Below are 18,414 nucleotides of genomic sequence, written 5' to 3'. Positions count from 1 at the left end.
ATTGTAGCTATGTTTTTACAAATATATGAACAGCAGTATGACTTTTTTTAAATGGCACCCTGTATTTTTTATTCGGTAATTCATTTCCTCTCCAAAAGACACAGTGTACCATTCACTGAAACACAACGTTATTAATTACACAACACAATGTTGACTATGAGCCCAGAACCACAAACTCATCCAATTGCTGGAGTTGTCAGAAACAAATGAAAAGCAAGTAAGAACATAACACAAAACTGACTTTGACTCTCCTGTACCATTGCCTGGGAGTAGAACATTCAAAGGTGCTCAAAGTGGTGACCCTGGACACTGATACACTGGTGCACTCTTTTAATGAAAGAATTATTTACTGCTTCCAGTGTCGCCTGCTGAAGAGAATTACAAGCAAGCATGATACGTTCCTGCATGTCCTCTGAAGTTGTTGGAATATCGCAATAGACAATGTCTTTAATGCATCCCCAAAGAAAAAAGTCCAGAGGATTTAAATCAGCAGACCTAACAGGCCAAGTAACTGCTCCTCCTCAACCAATCCATCTGGCAGGATACCTTCGGTTCAGAACATGACATGCATGCAAGGCTGGACATCCATCATGTCGATACCACATAATGCATTCTGGTTCCTAGTGGCACTTCATCCAGAAGAGGAGGAAGAATTTGTCTGAGGAAGTTGGCTTATGCTATGCTTTTTAGACTACCATTGATGAAATAAGGGCCAATAATTGTAGTATCAAGCATCCCACACCAGACGTTAATTCTCCATTGATGCTGATGTTCCACCTGTCTAAGCCATTGTGGGTTGTTGCTGGACCAAATATGCTTGTTCCCTGTATTTACTTGTCCTTTGTTTGTGAAGGAACATTCATCAGTAAATAGAACATTGGAGAAGAAGTTCACGTTGGTGATGATTTGCTGCTGTGCCAACTGACAGAACTGTACATGATTCTGGAAATCATTGCTATGCAATTCTTGATGTAGGTGCACATGGTAAGGATGGAACCAGTGACAAGTAAGAATATAATGTACACTGGTTTTAGGAATGCCAATCTCATGTTCAAGCTGTCATGTGCTCACATGTGGATACATAGCAACAGAAGCGAGAACAGTAACTTCGGCAGCTTCATATGTGTGGGTGCTATGATGATTGCATTGTCGGGGGTTGAAACTTCCAGTTCCTGAAGCGTCACAACAAGATGAGAGAACATCCATCAGGAAGGTGGGTTCTTGTCAGGATATTGCTCTCTGTACAGTCCCACTGCTTAATAGCACTTCGCCTACCTTCACCAACAACATTAAAAGAAACGTTACATTGATGCAGTTTGTCGGAAGGACAGCCTTTACTGTATGCCTACTCTACACAACAGTTTTTAAAAGGACTAAACTACTGTACTAAATGTACCCATAAATAAGAAAACAGTATTGCAATTACTGTTCTGCTAACTTATATTCCTCATAGGTGAGTAGAATTTCTACCTTCTCTTCGTTGGTGTACATTCTACTCACACAACTCTTCAACTGATGGTGGTTGACAGAATGACAGGTGTGATTTCAACTTATGTTTACATTTGTCCTCTGTCTACATCAGCACGTGGATATGTTCCATTACCCCAAGTTCCTGCACTAAGCGCTGGGAGCATCAATGTCAATGTTGTGTTATGTAATTAATAACATTGTGTTTCAGTGAATGGTATTCTGTGATACATTTCTGAATAGGTCTTTAAGAGAGGAAATTAAATACCAAATAAAAAATACAGGGTGCCATTTAAAAACATCATACCGCTGTTCATATCTTTGTAAAAGACAAAGCTACAATGAAAGTGATCAAGATGACTGATGTCCCCCTGACAGCTAAAGAACATTTGCTTGAAACATTTTGTAATTTGCATCTGGACAGGCAGTTATTTAGAGTGGTCAAGATAAATGGGATACCCTGTATAAACCAATTAATGGACTGGCATCAGAATGAGTACACAACAGCCACAAAACCTAGAAATCTCTCAAATGATACCTACCATCAGTTTTTGGACAATGTTTTGTACCCTTCTATAAAAATGGAACGATTTCTGCTAATTATTTGCTCACTGGGGCGGGTGAAGTGATCCCTCCTTATATGATGGGCTGTATGCTGATGCAACTGGAATATCAAGGTGTTCATTAAAAGTAATTCCCCCAAAATGTATGCCATTCCATCAACCCTCCAGCATACGTTTTTACCAAAAGCTTAAGAACTATAGTCGCCAATTACAGAAGTTTCCTTTTCTCATCACACTGCAAAGGGAAATCACAAGTAGAAGTATTACAAAATTAAAATATCTGCTTTGATCCATTATCAGCTGCAAGCTCCAGCTTTCAGAAAGTGTTATGATATGTGTCTTTTACTATGGAATTATTGCCAATTCATGAGATATTTAGCAATGTTAATGAGCTTCCTTGTCCTAACGATGTCACAGTAAAAAATGGTGCTCCAAATTATTATGCTTTGTATGTTTTTATGACAGCTGTCACTCTGGGGAGTGCACTGGTTCTCCTAAGGAAAAAAAGTAAAACAGAAATTGAAATTTTCGAATTTAGATATTTTTCATTTTCAGTTACTGTTAATTATAAAAAAAATTGTAGTATAAGCTCTGTTTTTAATACGGTTTGAAAGCCTTATTTCTTTTATCACTATTGATGATGCAAACTACCACACAATGGAAAAAAAGACATGAAATTGGATTTGAATACAGGGCACAAAATTTTAAAAGTATGCTCTTAGCTACCACATTACCAGCTTGCTTAGTTGAATTCTGTGCCTGGTGCTCTCCACTTACGCTGTTTGAGCCATTTACTTAGCACTGACATAATAGCACTTTTTACAAAGGCCCCTCTTGCAGAGTCTTTGATGCTAATTGGTAATAAGTTTCAGGTGGAGATCACTGCTTTGTTTCGGCATGCCCTTTCTTCAACCTGTTTTATGTTCAACTATGAACATTTTGAGTAGACTCATAGTGTTTCCAAGAGTAATCATCTGTCTCCCCTGGTGGACAACCTTTTCATGGAGGACTTTAAGGAGAGAGCACAGGAATCAGCAGTCCTTAAACCAACTCTGTTTTGGAGGTATATGGATGATACTTTCATAGTGTGGCTTCATGTAGAGGATAAATTGATGGATGTTTTATACCACTTCACTCCACAAGTGACAGCACTGCTTGTTGGACAGTGTGTTCAGCCTGCCACCACAATGTTCATACATACAGAGAACACGCAAAGTGCACTAATAAACTGCAGGATGAGAGAAGTCTTTATCAGTCTTCCATGGCTCACCTGAGGATGAGTAGCAAGTGCCTAGATGAAATATTGTGGAGTGCAATCAATGATGACCCACTGTAAGCCTGAAACTTCTTTGGAGATACAATTTAATCTGTGTAAAATAAGTTTTTCCAGTTTACATTTACTAAATATGTACCACTGTATCAATATTTATCATTACATGTATGTTAGAGCCATCTTTAATAAATATTTTCGTCAATAGTTTGTTTATATTTGTTTTCATATTAATGGCACCTGTTCTAAAAGATGATTTAGAAGAAAAATATCATCATACTACACTGATTACTGTAAAAGTAGCTACTTAATTCCAGTAATTTGATAATTTTATTTTGTGTACTTTTAAAATGATTATTTTCACAACAAAATTTAATGTTAATTTCTTACAGTGATGTTGGCCAGAAATGTTACATTTGATCTACCCGGTTCATATTTCAGTCCTCCACATGTATTTCTTTCTGAAACATTCTTGTTCTTCTCCAGGCAATTTGTTAAGTATTTCACTGAAATATACTGGGTGGAATTGTCAATTATTTCCACAGTCTCAAGTAGTTTCTGAAAATAAGACATAACAAAGGAACTTAATTAACAGGTAGTAATATCAACTAATTGGACACATTTTGTTTTCTTATCTGTGCAAGGAGCTTACTTGACAATGAAATTTACTTTTTCTTTAAATTATAAAACAAGAATTTATGGGAAACAGGAATACAGATAACTGTATATGCAACAAACTGTTCCCATAAATGTCTATACATACATATATTTCAGCACAAAGAAAGTACATGTGTACACTGTACAAGGTACAAAGGCTGACTAGAACATTAACATCGTGATTTGTCAGAGCAGTTAGAAGTCAAAATCATGCTTTACGTGGTCAATGTGACTTCTCGACGCCACAGGGTTGATGATGACATGCTTGGGAAACCCGTGAACTGCGGTAATAAATCATCAGAAGGAGAAGACCCTACCATGGGATGAGCTAACTCATTATTGGGCTCAGCAATGGAAAATTTGTCCGGATGATACAACTGGGATGGCAGAGGGGCGTCGGAGTCCACAAAAGCAGGCTTGAGCCTGTGCAGCAAAACGGTCTGCGGGCGATCTTTAACCATAATGTCAAACGTTGTCTCACACCTCTGGAGTACTTCAAAGGGGCCAAGGTATGGGGGTTGCAGGGGTTGTCTAACAGAATTGTCCCTGAGCATAATGTGGGAGCATGTGTTGAGTGCAGTTGGCACATAAGTGTCTGGCAGGGAATGACTGACAGGGGGGTGCAGCCGTGCATGTCTAAAGTGGGTGAGAATTCTACCAATAAAGTCTGGGGAGGTGGGGAAATCCTCAGGTGCTTGAAGCAGCATAAGATCCCCAGGTAGAACCAGGTTCTCACAGAAAACGAGTCTCAAGATGGTTCCCTGTAAGTCAGGTTTAAAGGTCGAACAGAGACTGAGTAACACCCAAGGAAGCGCCTCAGACCAGAGGCAGTCATGGCACCTGAGCGCAGTTTTAAGGGTGTGATGCCATCGTTCCACTAAACCATTGCTTTGAGGGTGGTAGGCTGTGTATGAATTTTTTTAATACCGCGAAGGTTACATAGAATCGTGAAAAGTGCAGACTCGAACTGTCGACCCTGGTTGGTGGTGATGGTGGACGAGAGGATATATCTGTGGCCCTCTGATGGTGGTAGAGGGCCGATAAGGTCGGTATGTACATGATGAAAATGTCCATGCAGAATGTCAAACTTGCCAAGGGGAGGAGAGGTGTGGCATCCAATTTTGCTGCATTGGCAGGAAATGCAACTGTGCGCCAAGGTTTGACAGTTCTGCTTAACATTTTTCCAAACAAAATGCTCGGTGACGAGGCATGTGGTGGTGCAGACACCAGGGGGGGGGGCAAGGTTATGCAAAGTATCAAAGGCTTGTCAGTGCAACGTGGGATGGGGCAACAGCCACAGAGTGCCGGCAGAAGAGTCGCACCACACTTCGCCCGGAATGACGGGAAACTTGGCTTTGGTAAACACAAGTGATGTCTGAGGACCCGTGAGGAGAGCTTGAGATTCCTCATCAGAGGCCTGGAGAGCGACGAGATCGGTTAAATCGATGATGTGTGAGACAGTATTGATACGAGAAAAGAAGTCAGCATTGATGTTTTCCGTGCCTTTGGTGTAGCATACATCTATAGTAAATTGAGAGACCAGATAAAAGTGGTGGATACACCGAGGGGGGCGGGCATCCTTGGGAGGGTTGCAGAAGGTGTGCGCCAGTGGTTTGTAGTCAGTAAGGATGAAGAAAGAATGGCCCTCGATGTGAGGGAAGAGGTGTTTGACGGCTTCATAGACTGCCAGAAGTTCTCTATCAAAAGCAGAATATTTCTTCTGTGCTGTAGATAGCATTTTAGAGAAGAAATGAAGGAGTGAAACCATGTCACCTTTGCATTGCTGTAATACTACCCCGACCGAAATGTCGCTGGCATTCGTAGTGATGAACAACTCAGCAGATGGATCGGGGTGGGTGAGTATGACGGCGTGAGCTAATGCTGTGTTTAGAGCCCTGAAGGCCTCTAACATAGGTTCAGTCCAACAGATTGCCTTAAGGCTTGAAGTCTGTTTGCCAGACAGCGAGTCTGTCAGCGGGCCCTGCACGGCGGTGGCAGAAGGTAGATGTCAGCGGTAGTAATTCATAGTACCCAGGAAAACATCTCAGTTCTTTGTACATAGCCAGGGGTGGCAATGATGAGATAGCCTGCATGCGGGATTTGGGAGGCTGTATTCCATATGCAGAGACGGTGTAACCTGAAAATGTCACAGAAGACTGGCGCAATTGGAATTTATCTTTGTTGACCTCAACACCGTTGGAGTTCAAGGTCTGGAGAACCTGGGATAAATGATCTTCATGGTCCTCAGTCGACTTGCTGAAAATGAGGATGTCATCCAGGTATGCAAAGCAGAACCCGCACTGTTGTAAGACTGAGTCAATGAAACATTGCCACATTTGTGCCACATTCTGTAAGCCGAATGGCATGAAGTTGTATTGGAACAAACTGAGTGGCGTGATGATAGCAGTCTTTGGAATGTCTTCCAGTGCTACGGGAATCTGGTGATAGGCATGTTTACAGTCAATCACACTGAAGACTGTGGCGCCTGATAACATATGGCTGTAATCATTTATGTTCAGCACTGGGAAATTGTCCATGACAGTACGAGCATTTCAGCATCTGTAATCACCACACTTTCAGAAAGAACTGTCATGTTTGGTGATGAGGTAAATCGGTAAAGACCAATTGCTGTCTGATGGCTGTAGAATGCCTGCCCCCAGAAGTTCGTTAATTTGCTGCCGGGCCGCAAGCAACTTAATGGGGTTGAAGCGTCTAGCCTTGTGCCTAATAGGAGGGCCGGCAGTGGTAATTACTTTGTGTGTCATTCCATCACTGGTAATTACTTTGTGTGTCATTCCATCAGTGATGGAAGAGACTGACAACTGTGCATGAGGCTGAGTAACATCTGACATGAAGTTTTGGATGAGTCGGACACGATGAGGTGTAGCCATTAGAGTGAGTGGGAAAGAGTGGGAAAGGCAGCACAAAAGTCTCATGCCTATTATGCGAGTGCGGCATGAGCTTGTTTGGAGACGAGCATGCAGTGACTGTCTGTTGTCGGCTTTGCTTTGAGTAACCGGCGCAGACAAGAGGTGCTGGTGTGGCATGGGGAATGGCAATGGCTGCCAAATCAATGGTTGGCATGCAAGAGAGGGGAAATGTTTACCAACACGCGGGGTGGCTGCCTGTGCGGTAGGTGTGTTCACAGCGCATGTGCGACTGTCATTAGAAGCACTGTTTGAAACACATGGCCCTGCACATAGCAGGTGGTGGGTGTAGAGATCACTGAACGTGAATCGTCACATGCAATGAATGTTTTTGAACTAACCTGATGACTGTCCATGGTGGTGTCTGCTGATGAAGGTCCATCAGGTGAAGGAACTGTGGATTGCAGCTGCAGCAGCGAGGTACAAGCCATGATGAGCTCATCGAAAATGTGAGCAATGCATTGTTTCAACTCGTCACTTTGCCAACAGAGTTGCGCTGCTGTGTCGTACTCTGACAGTAGATTAGTGATGCAGGTCACAATTTCGTCCATGAGGGTGGAGCACTCGTGAACCAAATCACATGTCACAATGGAAATGGAACAACGAGCATAAGTGCCTGAGCACAGTATCTGAGTGTCAGTAGGGCAGTGCAGCACTGAACCTTGAACTGTGTTCAGGGAGAGTTTGTAATGGGACAAGAAATCCACACCAAGAATTAGTTTGTCAACATTGGTGATGTAAAAAGTCCATGGGAAACATAGAGAAGGAGATAGATGCACCACAACTTTAGCAGAGCCGACAGTTTGTAATGTTGATTCGTTGACAATGCTTAGAAGCGACTTCTTCGGTGAAAAAATGGGAGGAGCCAACAATGTAGGTATGATGGACACGTCAGCACCTGTGCCGACTAGGAAAACAAGCTGTGACAAAATGTCGGTCACGTATAAATGGCCACTGGGCCGAGAGGACACGTGGACAGAGTGCAATGTTTGAGGATGCCTGTGAAGTTCCCCACAGGACCCGGCGTCTTTTAGATCCTGCCATCAGTGTTTGGGTACTGGCAAGGTAATCTGCAATTCTTGGCCTCATCCCCAAAAATCTTGTGGTACCAACAGTACAGACGAGCAAGATGTGGCAGTAGCGGTGGTTGTGACAGCAGAGGAGGTTTGTCCTTGTTGATCTGTTCCGGAATGTAAGCCAGGACGTATGGTGCATCTGCAATTCTTGAGTGCTCGGAAAGAGGAGAGAGTGAATGAGTACTGCCCGGTGGTGTATATGGTGTGGAGGCAGAATGAGCCCTGTCTCTGCCAGACAGCCGGTAAACAGGTGGCGTAGTGCCAACCAGCGGTGAGAGGTGTGCTGGTTGTTTTTGTCGCAGTAGTGCATATAGCTGATCTGCGATGTGAAGGCAAGAGCCAATAGACTCAAAGGAGTGCAGTAGCAGGTGTATCTGCAGGTCGGTAGGTAACTTGGCAGACCATACTGCCCACAGGGTAACGTCTGGCATCGTGTGCTCATTCACAAGTAGCCGAAGGCGGCGCCATAGTTGTGACAGAGTGCGGTCCCCCAGGTGTTCCTCATACAGGATCTTGATTATTAATTCCTGCAGCAAGCAGAAGAGTCAGTTCAATATTGTCTTCTTGGCAAACTCGTATTTTGGTGCCAGTGGTGGCGAAAGGAGGAGGTCACAAATTAAATCTGAGTGGTAATGGAGGTGCGTGACAAGACATAGAAATTTAGAGTTATTGTCAGTCACCTGATGTAACTCGAAAAGGTGCTCCACAGGCACGAACCATGAAATGGAGTTTTCCTCATTTAAAGGAGGTAGCTTCAGCAGACGGCCAGGGGAGGGATGATGAGGGTGATTCCAGCATTGTCTTGGAAGGCCTGCTGTCCTGTGGTATGATAGGCTGTCCTGTAACCTGACACTACTGGCGTGGGCGTGTTACTAGCAAACACATCCCAGACAATGGCTGGTTGCAATGTCTCTGATGAATCATGGAAGCATGACATAGCAGGCACAGTCAGAACAAATGGGTGAGCGACATATGAGGTAGGCCCATAAACTGGACCAGAGGTTAAAGGCACAGTACTTAAATTGTCCACTTCAGAAATGATGCAGAAGGCCAGCACGGCAGGCACATAACGGTACTGCGGTAGGAGCGAGCTGCTGTATAGTCAGAATCAGGACAACCCGTGAGTGAGGGAGGGATGGGGGAGGGTGGAGGGGGGGTGTTTGGTACTTGGTGTAGCAACAGCAGGAGTTTTCTGTGCACATCGGATACGCACCCTGTGTGGTAGGACCATAAATCACTGGTGAAACCTGCTTGTGGTCACATTGTCGTGGCACAATGCTCCTGGATGGTGAAGTGACATCGGGTGTGCTTAAACCCACATGGTCAAGAAACTGGGTGACGGATCTGGTGGTTGAGCCTGGCGAACTTGATGTACAAAACTGTGCATTATTAAATTGTGAGGAAGGCAAAACTGGCATAGCTTTATAGCAGTTGACCACATATGCGTTTTGCACGAATGGTGGCATTGCACATGGCACTACTGTAACTGAGATTGCGGCGCATAGAGGATCAAAGCACGTGTGCGAATTTGGGCTCCATTGAACACTACACGAGCAATCGATCATTACATGATTCTGGAAATCGTCCACTTCACCTTTCACATGTTGGCGTGCACAGCCTGGCAACACGAAACCTGAGTCCATTGTTTGAGATAATAGCGTAACACTCAGCTGTTGTAGAGCTGCAAAGTTTGAGGTTAATTTCATTGGAGATCGCGAATCACTGTCCGTTGGCAGCGTAACAACTGATAGCAGGGGATTGGCGTGGCCTGGTAGCAGTAGCTGAGCCTCCAAATCCTCATATAAAATGTTGAGTGAGGCAGCCATGTCAACAAATGAAAAATCTGGTGATTCCACACATCCGGCGCAGAAATCGTGAAAGATGTAGAAACATCGGGGTTACCAATATGGGAAATGGGAATACAGATAATTGTATATGCAACAAACTGTTCCCATAAATGTCTATACATACATATATTTCAGCACAAAGAAAGATACATGTGTACACTGTACAAGGTACAAAGGCTGACTAGACCATTAACATGGTGGCTCATCAGAGAAGTTAGAGTTCAAAGATCATACTTTACGTGGTCGATGTGACCTATCAAAGCCACAATTTTTTTTTTTTTTTTAAATAAACAAGACATTTTACTTTCTTAGGAATGTCTGATGATTCTTTTGGAATGATTTTATTAATTAATTAGCAATTAAACTAGATAATACTAAATCAAAAGTGGTGACAGGACGGGCATCCAGCCACCCCTTAAAATTAACACGCCAAATCTGGTTAACCATAGCAGCAGACCCTGCAAGTTGGGATAAATGCTTGGAAAGAGAGAATACTAAATCAAAAGTAAATATGGACAGCATATCCATCATGAATTTACAAATATCTTGGCTAACAAAGCAGAATGATACATTTGAAATTACAAGATTTTGAGTGGATATTAAAATATTACAGAATTCACTCTTCTTGTAAAGGTGGAACACAAATAAAATTTTGACAGCCAGTTAATGTGTATCATATGATGTTTGGAAGTACTATTCCACTAGTCTGGTTCCTGTTGCTATGAACTCACTGGTTGCTCTTATTCTCTGAAAACTGAAGTCCAACATATCACTAACAAATGAAGCAATGACATAATCTCTAATATGTGCTTTCCTGATGGAATACAGCTTGACTAGGTTTGAAATTCAGATTTCTGGCTAGTGACACAATTGTATCTAGAAGGTGTTGCGTAGAGACTGGTTTACATGGGAACTCATGTGTAAACGTGTACTTTTTCATGTATTCCACTCCCAACTCTACTGGGTGATGGACCAGTAGTAATTTACTGTAACTCTGGCAATCATTTAATGCTGTAGCAATATCCAAGGCTGAGATACAAAAAAATTGTAGGAGATTTATACGCCATATTACATGCTACATATGACCTTCACTCTTCAGACTTATTTCAGATTATATATTTATAAATAATATCTATAATGTGAAGCATACATTACATTTTATGTACATACAGCAAAGGAATTTGCAAACATAGTAACTGTGGTAAAAATAGACTTATGAACTATTTAAATAAATACAGCCTTATTTTCAATGACCAGTTTGGTTTCCAATCAGAGAAAGAAACCGAATAGGCAATAGCATATCTAATAAGATATGCATAGATGCATTGGATAAAGGGAATTATACAACAGGTACATTCCTCAATCCAACCAAAGCTTTTGACGTAGTTGACCACAAAATACTGTGAAATAAGCTAGATGAAATGGGAATGGGGGAGGGAGGGGGGGGGGGAGGGTTAAAAAGTGATTTCACTCATATCTGGAAAATAAGAGCGCAGTTGACTGAAATTACACATATATCAAGTAGATCCAAATATACTGAAAAATTTACTTCTGACCCTAAATATACACTCCTGGAAATGGAAAAAAGGACACATTGACACCAGTGTGTCAGACCCACCATATTTGCTCCGGACACTGCGAGAGGGCTGTACAAGCAATGATCACACGCACGGCACAGCGGACACACCAGGAACCGTGGTGTTGGCCGTCGAATGGCGCTAACTGCGCAGCATTTGTGCACCGCCGCCGTCAGTGTCAGCCAGTTTGCCGTGGCATACAGAGCTCCATCGCAGTCTTTAACACTGGTAGCATGCCGCAACAGCGTGGACGTGCACCGTATGTGCAGTTGACGGACTTTGAGCGAGGGCGTATAGTGGGCATGCGGGAGGCCGGGTGGACATACCGCCGAATTGCTCAACACGTGGGGCATGAGGTCTCCACAGTACATCGATGTTGTCGCCAGTGGTCGGCGGAAGGTGCACGTGCCCGTCGACCTGGGACTGGACCGCAGCGACGCACGGATGCACGCCAAGACCGTAGGATCCTACGCAGTGCTGTAGGGGACTGCACCGCCACTTCCCAGCAAATTAGGGACACTGTTGCTCCTGGGGTATCGGCGAGGACCATTCGCAACCGTCTCCATGAAGCTGGGCTAAGGTCCCGCACATCGTTAGGCCGTCTTCCGCTCACGCCCCAACATCGTGCAGCCCGCCTCCAGTGGTGTCGCGACAGGCGTGAATGGAGGGACGAATGGAGACGTGTCGTCTTCAGCGATGAGAGTCGCTTCTGCCTTGGTGCCAATGATGGTCGTATGCGTGTTTGGCGCCGTGCAGGTGAGCGCCACAATCAGGACTGCATACGACCGAGGCACACAGGGCCAACACCCGGCATCATGGTGTGGGGAGCGATCTCCTACACTGGCCGTACACCACTGGTGATCGTCGAGGGGACACTGAATAGTGCACGGTACATCCAAACCGTCATCGAACCCATCGTTCTACCATTCCTAGACCGGCAAGGGAACTTGCTGTTCCAACAGGACAATGCACGTCCACATGTATCCCGTGCCACCCAACATGCTCTAGAAGGTGTAAGTCAACTACCCTGGCCAGCAAGATCTCCGGATCTGTCCCCCATTGAGCATGTTTGGAACTGGATGAAGCGTCGTCTCACGCGGTCTGCACGTCCAGCACGAACGCTGGTCCAGCTGAGGCGCCAGGTGGAAATGGCATGGCAAGCCGTTCCACAGGACTACATCCAGCATCTCTACGATCGTCTCCATGGGCGAATAGCAGCCTGCATTGCTGCGAAAGGTGGATATACACTGTACTAGTGCCGACATTGTGCATGCTCTGTTGCCTGTGTCTATGTGCCTGTGGTTCTGTCAGTGTGATCATGTGATGTATCTGACCCCAGGAATGTGTCAATAAAGTTTCCCTTTCCTGGGACAATGAATTCACGGTGTTCTTATTTCAATTTCCAGGAGTGTATAAATATAGGGATACCATAGGATGGTGTGATAGCTCCAGTACTGTTCCTAATGTTCGTAAATGATTTCCCATGACGAATCAAGCATGGACAAATAATACTGTTTGCAGATGACTCTAATGTACTGAACACTGACAAATCACTAGAAGCACTAAGAGAGAAAGCTGATAAAACACTTACCAGCATATATGAATGGGCAATAAACAATAAAGACACTTTTAATATAAAGAAAACAAGCACTAAGAAGTCCTACATAAACAAAAAGCCAGATTATAAAAACCTGAAAATAAAGAATGAAGTTTTACAATGTGCAGAAAGCATAAAATTTCTGATAATTCTGTTGCCCGCCAATTAAGGTGGGAAGAACATGCAACAATACTTTGCAGTACAATCTCCACAACATGCTATGGTCTCCAAATCTGTACATCAATATGTGATGTTTCATGTATCAGATCAATGTATTTTGCTTATATTCATTCTGTTATGGTTTTGTTTATATTTTGCGGCTTTGCCTTACTTTCTGAGTGTTCATACTTAGCGTTATACCGCAATCTTAAGTGCATTTGGTATAGATTAACTAATTAAATACATTCATTAGCGTGCTCTTCAAGCTTGCCATTAAAGGTTTTTCTTTTATTTATGTATTCTTCCACTTATCGCAAAAAGTTCATTTTGGATAAACTTGGCTGTTTAGACCTAATTTTTGATCGTGCATATTTAGTGTTATACCACAAATTTAAGTGCATTTGGTAATAGCTTACTTACATATTAGTTTCCAAAACATATTTAGTGTCCTTTTGCATCTGCATTTAATATATTATCGTTATCACTTAGTAAATCTCTTTAACTAATTTCCAAACTACCATGGATACTAAGTGTGTGAGCTGAGTAGGAAAGTTAGTTCAGGGGCTTTGTGCAGCTGTTGTGACAGGTGGTTTCATTGGGGAACTTGTAGTGGCATGGGAATTGGGGAAGCAAACAAGACTCTTCCATTCTCTTGCAGGGTTTGCTCAAGAGACAGGATTATAGCTGAACAGGAGGAGAAAATTAGAGCTCTTCAGGCTGATTTGGACAGAGCGAGGGAGGAACTGAAGAGGTTAATGGGGGAGGAGGGCAAACAGCGGTGGAAAGGGGTAGCTGGGAACAGGGGCCACAGAAAGAGGACAGTGTCTGACAGTTACAGTTTCCCAACTGGCACAACCAATAGATTTGCCTTGCTACCACAGTTAAGTAAGGAAGAGGCTCCAGTAGAAGTAGGTGTAGTTAAGATGCAACAAAATTTCACAAGGAAACCAACTGTTTCAAAAAAAAGTAGAAAGTAAGAGGAAAGTTCTGTTGCAGGAAAAATTAGGTGACAGATACCAGGTCACAAACTTTTTCAAGCCAAGTGCAAGTCTTGAGGTGGTAGAGGATATAGGTTCCTTGTGCAAGGGATTCACAAAGCAGGATCATGTGATGGTAGTGGGTGGAGTGGGAAACAGTATTGATAGGGATCAGGGCTACAGCATTGAGTGTGACCTGGTGAAAATAGCCTCAGCAACAACCCATACCAGTGTTGGGCTGGTGCCTGCTTTTGTGCGACATGATCAGCCCCAGTTGAACTGCTCTGTCAGGAGGGTAAATATGGAGTTGGATCAGTTGCGTAGGGCAGCCACTCTGTCAGACATTGGATTGGTTCCTGTCGAGGCTATTGATAGGGGGGATTTCACAAGGCATGGCCTACATCTCAATAGGAAAGGGAAGGGTAAACTGACAGGGTTGTTAGCGAAATCCATAAGGGGGGACACTAGTACTCATGGATGTACCTCTTTTTTAGGCTGATATCAGTGTCCAATGAGAAGTTCAGGCAGGCAGGTGCTAAAGAGATACAAAACTCACAAAATTCTCACAACAGGAAAGTATATAATAATGTTATCATATTTAACCAAATTATTGGTGGATTAAAGAAAAAAGTAGATTATCAGAAAAGTAAAGTAAAAAATAATGTTACCATTTTTCATCAAAATATTCTGGGATTGAAGAATAAAGTAGATGAGCTCCTGGTTTGTTTAGATGACATTGAATCTAATAATGTAATAAATATACTATGCATGTCTGAGCTTCACATTGTGTCTGATATGGAAAAGGTAAATATCAGTGGTTATAAACTAGCTGCACATATGAGTAGAGAGAATAAGGTGGGAGGAGGAGTTGCTACATATGTCAAAAGTTATCACTTTGTAGAAAGCTTAGATACAAAAAAGTTTTGTCTAGAGCAACATATAGAAGCATGTGCCTGTCAACTTAAACTGAAGGAGGGCTCTTTTATAATTGTAACAGTATATAGGTCCACTTCAGGAAACTTTCATTTATTCCTGGAAAACTTGGATGCCTTGTTGTGCTATCTGTCAGATAGGGAAAAGCAAATTATTATTTGTGGGGACTTCAATGTTGATTCATTGAAAGAGTGTAATAGGAAGAATGACCTGGAAGTCTTGCTCGATCCTTTCAATTTGACATCTGTCATTGATTTTCCTACTCAGGTACTAAAGGACAGCAGCACATTGATAGATAACACTTTTATAGGCAAAGACGGGTTTAAAAACATAAATTCTTGGCTTGTTGAGAATGGGCTTCCTGATCATGATGCTCAGCTAGTTACATTATATGACATAGCTCCATTCAGTAATTCAAAACTACCCTCCAAAGTTGTGCGTTCAATTAATGACTCAACAATTAGAAATTTCAGAGAAAATCTTCAGCAGTTAGACTGGGATGAGGTGTACAAGGAACCCGATGCTAATTTAAAATATTACTTATTTCACGATACACTTGTAAGAGAATTTGGAAACTGTTTCCCCAAGAAAGTAGTTAAATCTAATTATAAGAAACTATGCAAAAAACCTTGGCTTACTAAAGAAATAAAAATATCTTGTAACCACAAAAGGGAACTGTATCTAACAACAAGAAAGAGTAATGGCCCAGAAACAGCCAAATATTAAAAAAAAACTACTGTGCTACATTAAGAAAGGTTATTAAAAAGTCCATAAGCATGTGCATCATGCCTGAGATTAATACCTCTGATAACAAAATTAAAACAATTTGGAATATTATTACAAGGGAGACAGGACAACCAAGAGTACAGGATGACGGCATCAGCACCAAAGTGAATGGAAACTTGATAAACAAGAAGCTGGAAGTCGAAAACATTTTGAATAATCATTTTTTAAATGTTGCAGAGAAAATAGGATCTAAATGTTCATTAGAAGAAGCAAGGCAGTTAATGGAAGAGGCCTTACCCACACCATTTGATACAATTGAAATTCCACCCACCTCTCCATCTGAAATGAGGAAGATAATAAACTCTCTCAAGAATAAAAGCTCACATGGGATTGATGGCATTTCCAGCAGGATAATAAAAGCTTGTTCCCAAGAAATAAGTGGGATTCTTAGCCACATATGTAATAGCTCTCTGAAGCAGGGTATTTTCCCAGATAGACTGAAGTATGCCATTGTTATACCACTGCATAAAAAAGGGATACTTTTGATGTCAACAACTACCACCCAATCTCTCTTCTGACTGCCTTATCCAAAATTCTTGAAAAAGTAATGTATTGTAGAGTAGCTTCACACCTTTGTAAAAATAAAGTTTTAACAAAATGTCAGTTTGCTTTCCAGAAGGGTTTTTCAATGGAAAATGCTATATACACTTTCACTAATGAAATATTAAATGCTCTGAGTAACCGGAAGTCACCCGTTGGGATTTTTTGTGATCTATCAAAGGCTTTTGATTGTGTAAATCATGGAATACTTCTAGATAAGCTCAAGTACTGTAGCATGAATGGGACAGTGCTCAAATGGTTTAAATCATACCGAACTGGAAGAGTGCAGAAAGTTGAAATAAACAGTTCACATAATATGCAAAAAAAAACTGGTGATTTCTCAAACTGGGGAACAATCAAGAATGGGGTGCCGCAAGGTTCGGTCTTGGGTCCTCTGCTGTTCTTAATATATATTAATTACTTGCCATTCTATATTCATGAAGATGCAAAGCTGGTGCTTTTTGCCGATGGTACAAGTACAGCTTTCACACCCGACAGACAAGAATTAACTGGTGAAATTGAAAATGATGTTTTTCAGAAAATCATTAAGTGGTTTTCTGCAAATGGGCTCTCATTAAACTTTGACAAAACACAGTATATACAGTTGATCAGAAATCGGTAGCTAAGGTAGAATATTCAAAATTTCTAGGTGTATGCATTGATGAGGGGTTGAACTGGAAAAACCACACTGAAGATCTGCTGAAACGTTTGAGTTCAGCTACTTATGCTATTAGGGTCATTGCAAATTTTGGTGATTTACATCTGAGTAAATTAGCTTACCATACCTATTTTCATTCTCTGCTTTCGTATGGCATCATATTCTGGGATCATTGAGTAAAAGAGTGTTCATTGCACATAAGCGTGTAATCAGAATAATCGCTGGAGCTCATCCAAGATCATCCTGCAGACACTTATTTAAAGAGCTAGAAATCTTCACTGTAGCCTCACAATATATATATTCACGTATGAAATTTGTTATTAACAATTCGAATGCATTCAAAAGTAATAGCAGTGTACATGAGTACAACACTAGGAGAAAGGATGATCTTCGCTACTCAAGGTTAAATCTAACTTTGGCTCAGAAGGGGGTAAATTACGCTGCCACAAAAGTCTTTGGTCACTTACCTAATAGCATCAAAAGTTTGACAGATACCCATATAGCATTTAAAAGGAAATTAAAAGAATTTCTTAATGGCAACTCCTACTCATTAGATGAATTTTTGGAATATTTTGTCTAATGTAATATCTTGTATAGACACCTTTTATTAACCTGACACGTTCCACATCATTACAAAGTGTCATATTCATGATCTATGGAACAAGTACTAATCTAATCTAATCTCTACAGCATTATTTTTTGGGGAGTGAATAAGAAAAAAAACTGAACCATATTCAGATTGGAAAAAAGAGTAATACATATAATGACCAAGAATGGAAATACAGACTGCCTCAAACTTTTTAAAAGGCTGGAAATACTAACTGTACCTTGTGAATATATTTTTAGAGGGTTATGTATGTTAAAAACATATTGACTACTATGTTAAAAATTGCTTACTACACGATTATAAACCAGAAACTGCTACAATTTGCATCTAGACAGAAAAAATAATGTTAAAACTCAGCAGAATTTATTGTACAACGCCATTATATTATATAACAAATTACAAAGCATGCAAAAGACACAGATACTATCTACTCTTTCAAAACAAAAGTAAAAGATTATTTAAAAAATAAAAGTTTTTACATAGTAATGGAGTACCTAAACTAAAACAGGTTACCTATCATAAAAAGTACTGTTTATGATGTGTATATACAAGTAATAATTAGCTAATATTGTAAAAACGAATGCAATTAGATTTTAAAACATTCATTGACAATTGCTGTATAAGAAATAAATTGTAAGCCACAAAAATTTCAATGTTTTACATGACAAATCCATACATTGTAAACTGTTTCACAAATTAATAAAGCAATCAATCAATCATTAATGTCAACAGGTGAGGCTTTCTCTTCCTAGTATTATGAGGGTGTTGATATT

The 18,414-nt window shown here is 41.4% G+C and overlaps 1 protein-coding gene across 2 annotated transcripts in view; it reads right to left on the bottom strand.

Annotated features, from left to right (window-relative positions):
• The window catches only part of LOC126163027 (integrin beta-PS-like), a 258,145-nt gene that overhangs the window by 105,778 nt on the left and 133,953 nt on the right, over positions 1–18,414 (bottom strand). For both annotated transcript variants that reach the window (XM_049919898.1, XM_049919896.1), the window contains exon 8: positions 3,691–3,858. In XM_049919898.1, coding sequence (XP_049775855.1) covers positions 3,691–3,858 — 168 coding nt within the window. The remainder of the gene's footprint in view (positions 1–3,690; positions 3,859–18,414) is intronic.

The sequence above is a fragment of the Schistocerca cancellata genome, chromosome 2 (assembly GCF_023864275.1).
Source record: "Schistocerca cancellata isolate TAMUIC-IGC-003103 chromosome 2, iqSchCanc2.1, whole genome shotgun sequence".
NCBI classification, from domain to species: domain Eukaryota; kingdom Metazoa; phylum Arthropoda; class Insecta; order Orthoptera; family Acrididae; genus Schistocerca; species Schistocerca cancellata.
Note: the sequence above shows the minus strand (reverse complement) of the source record. Positions and strands in the feature narration are given on the sequence as shown.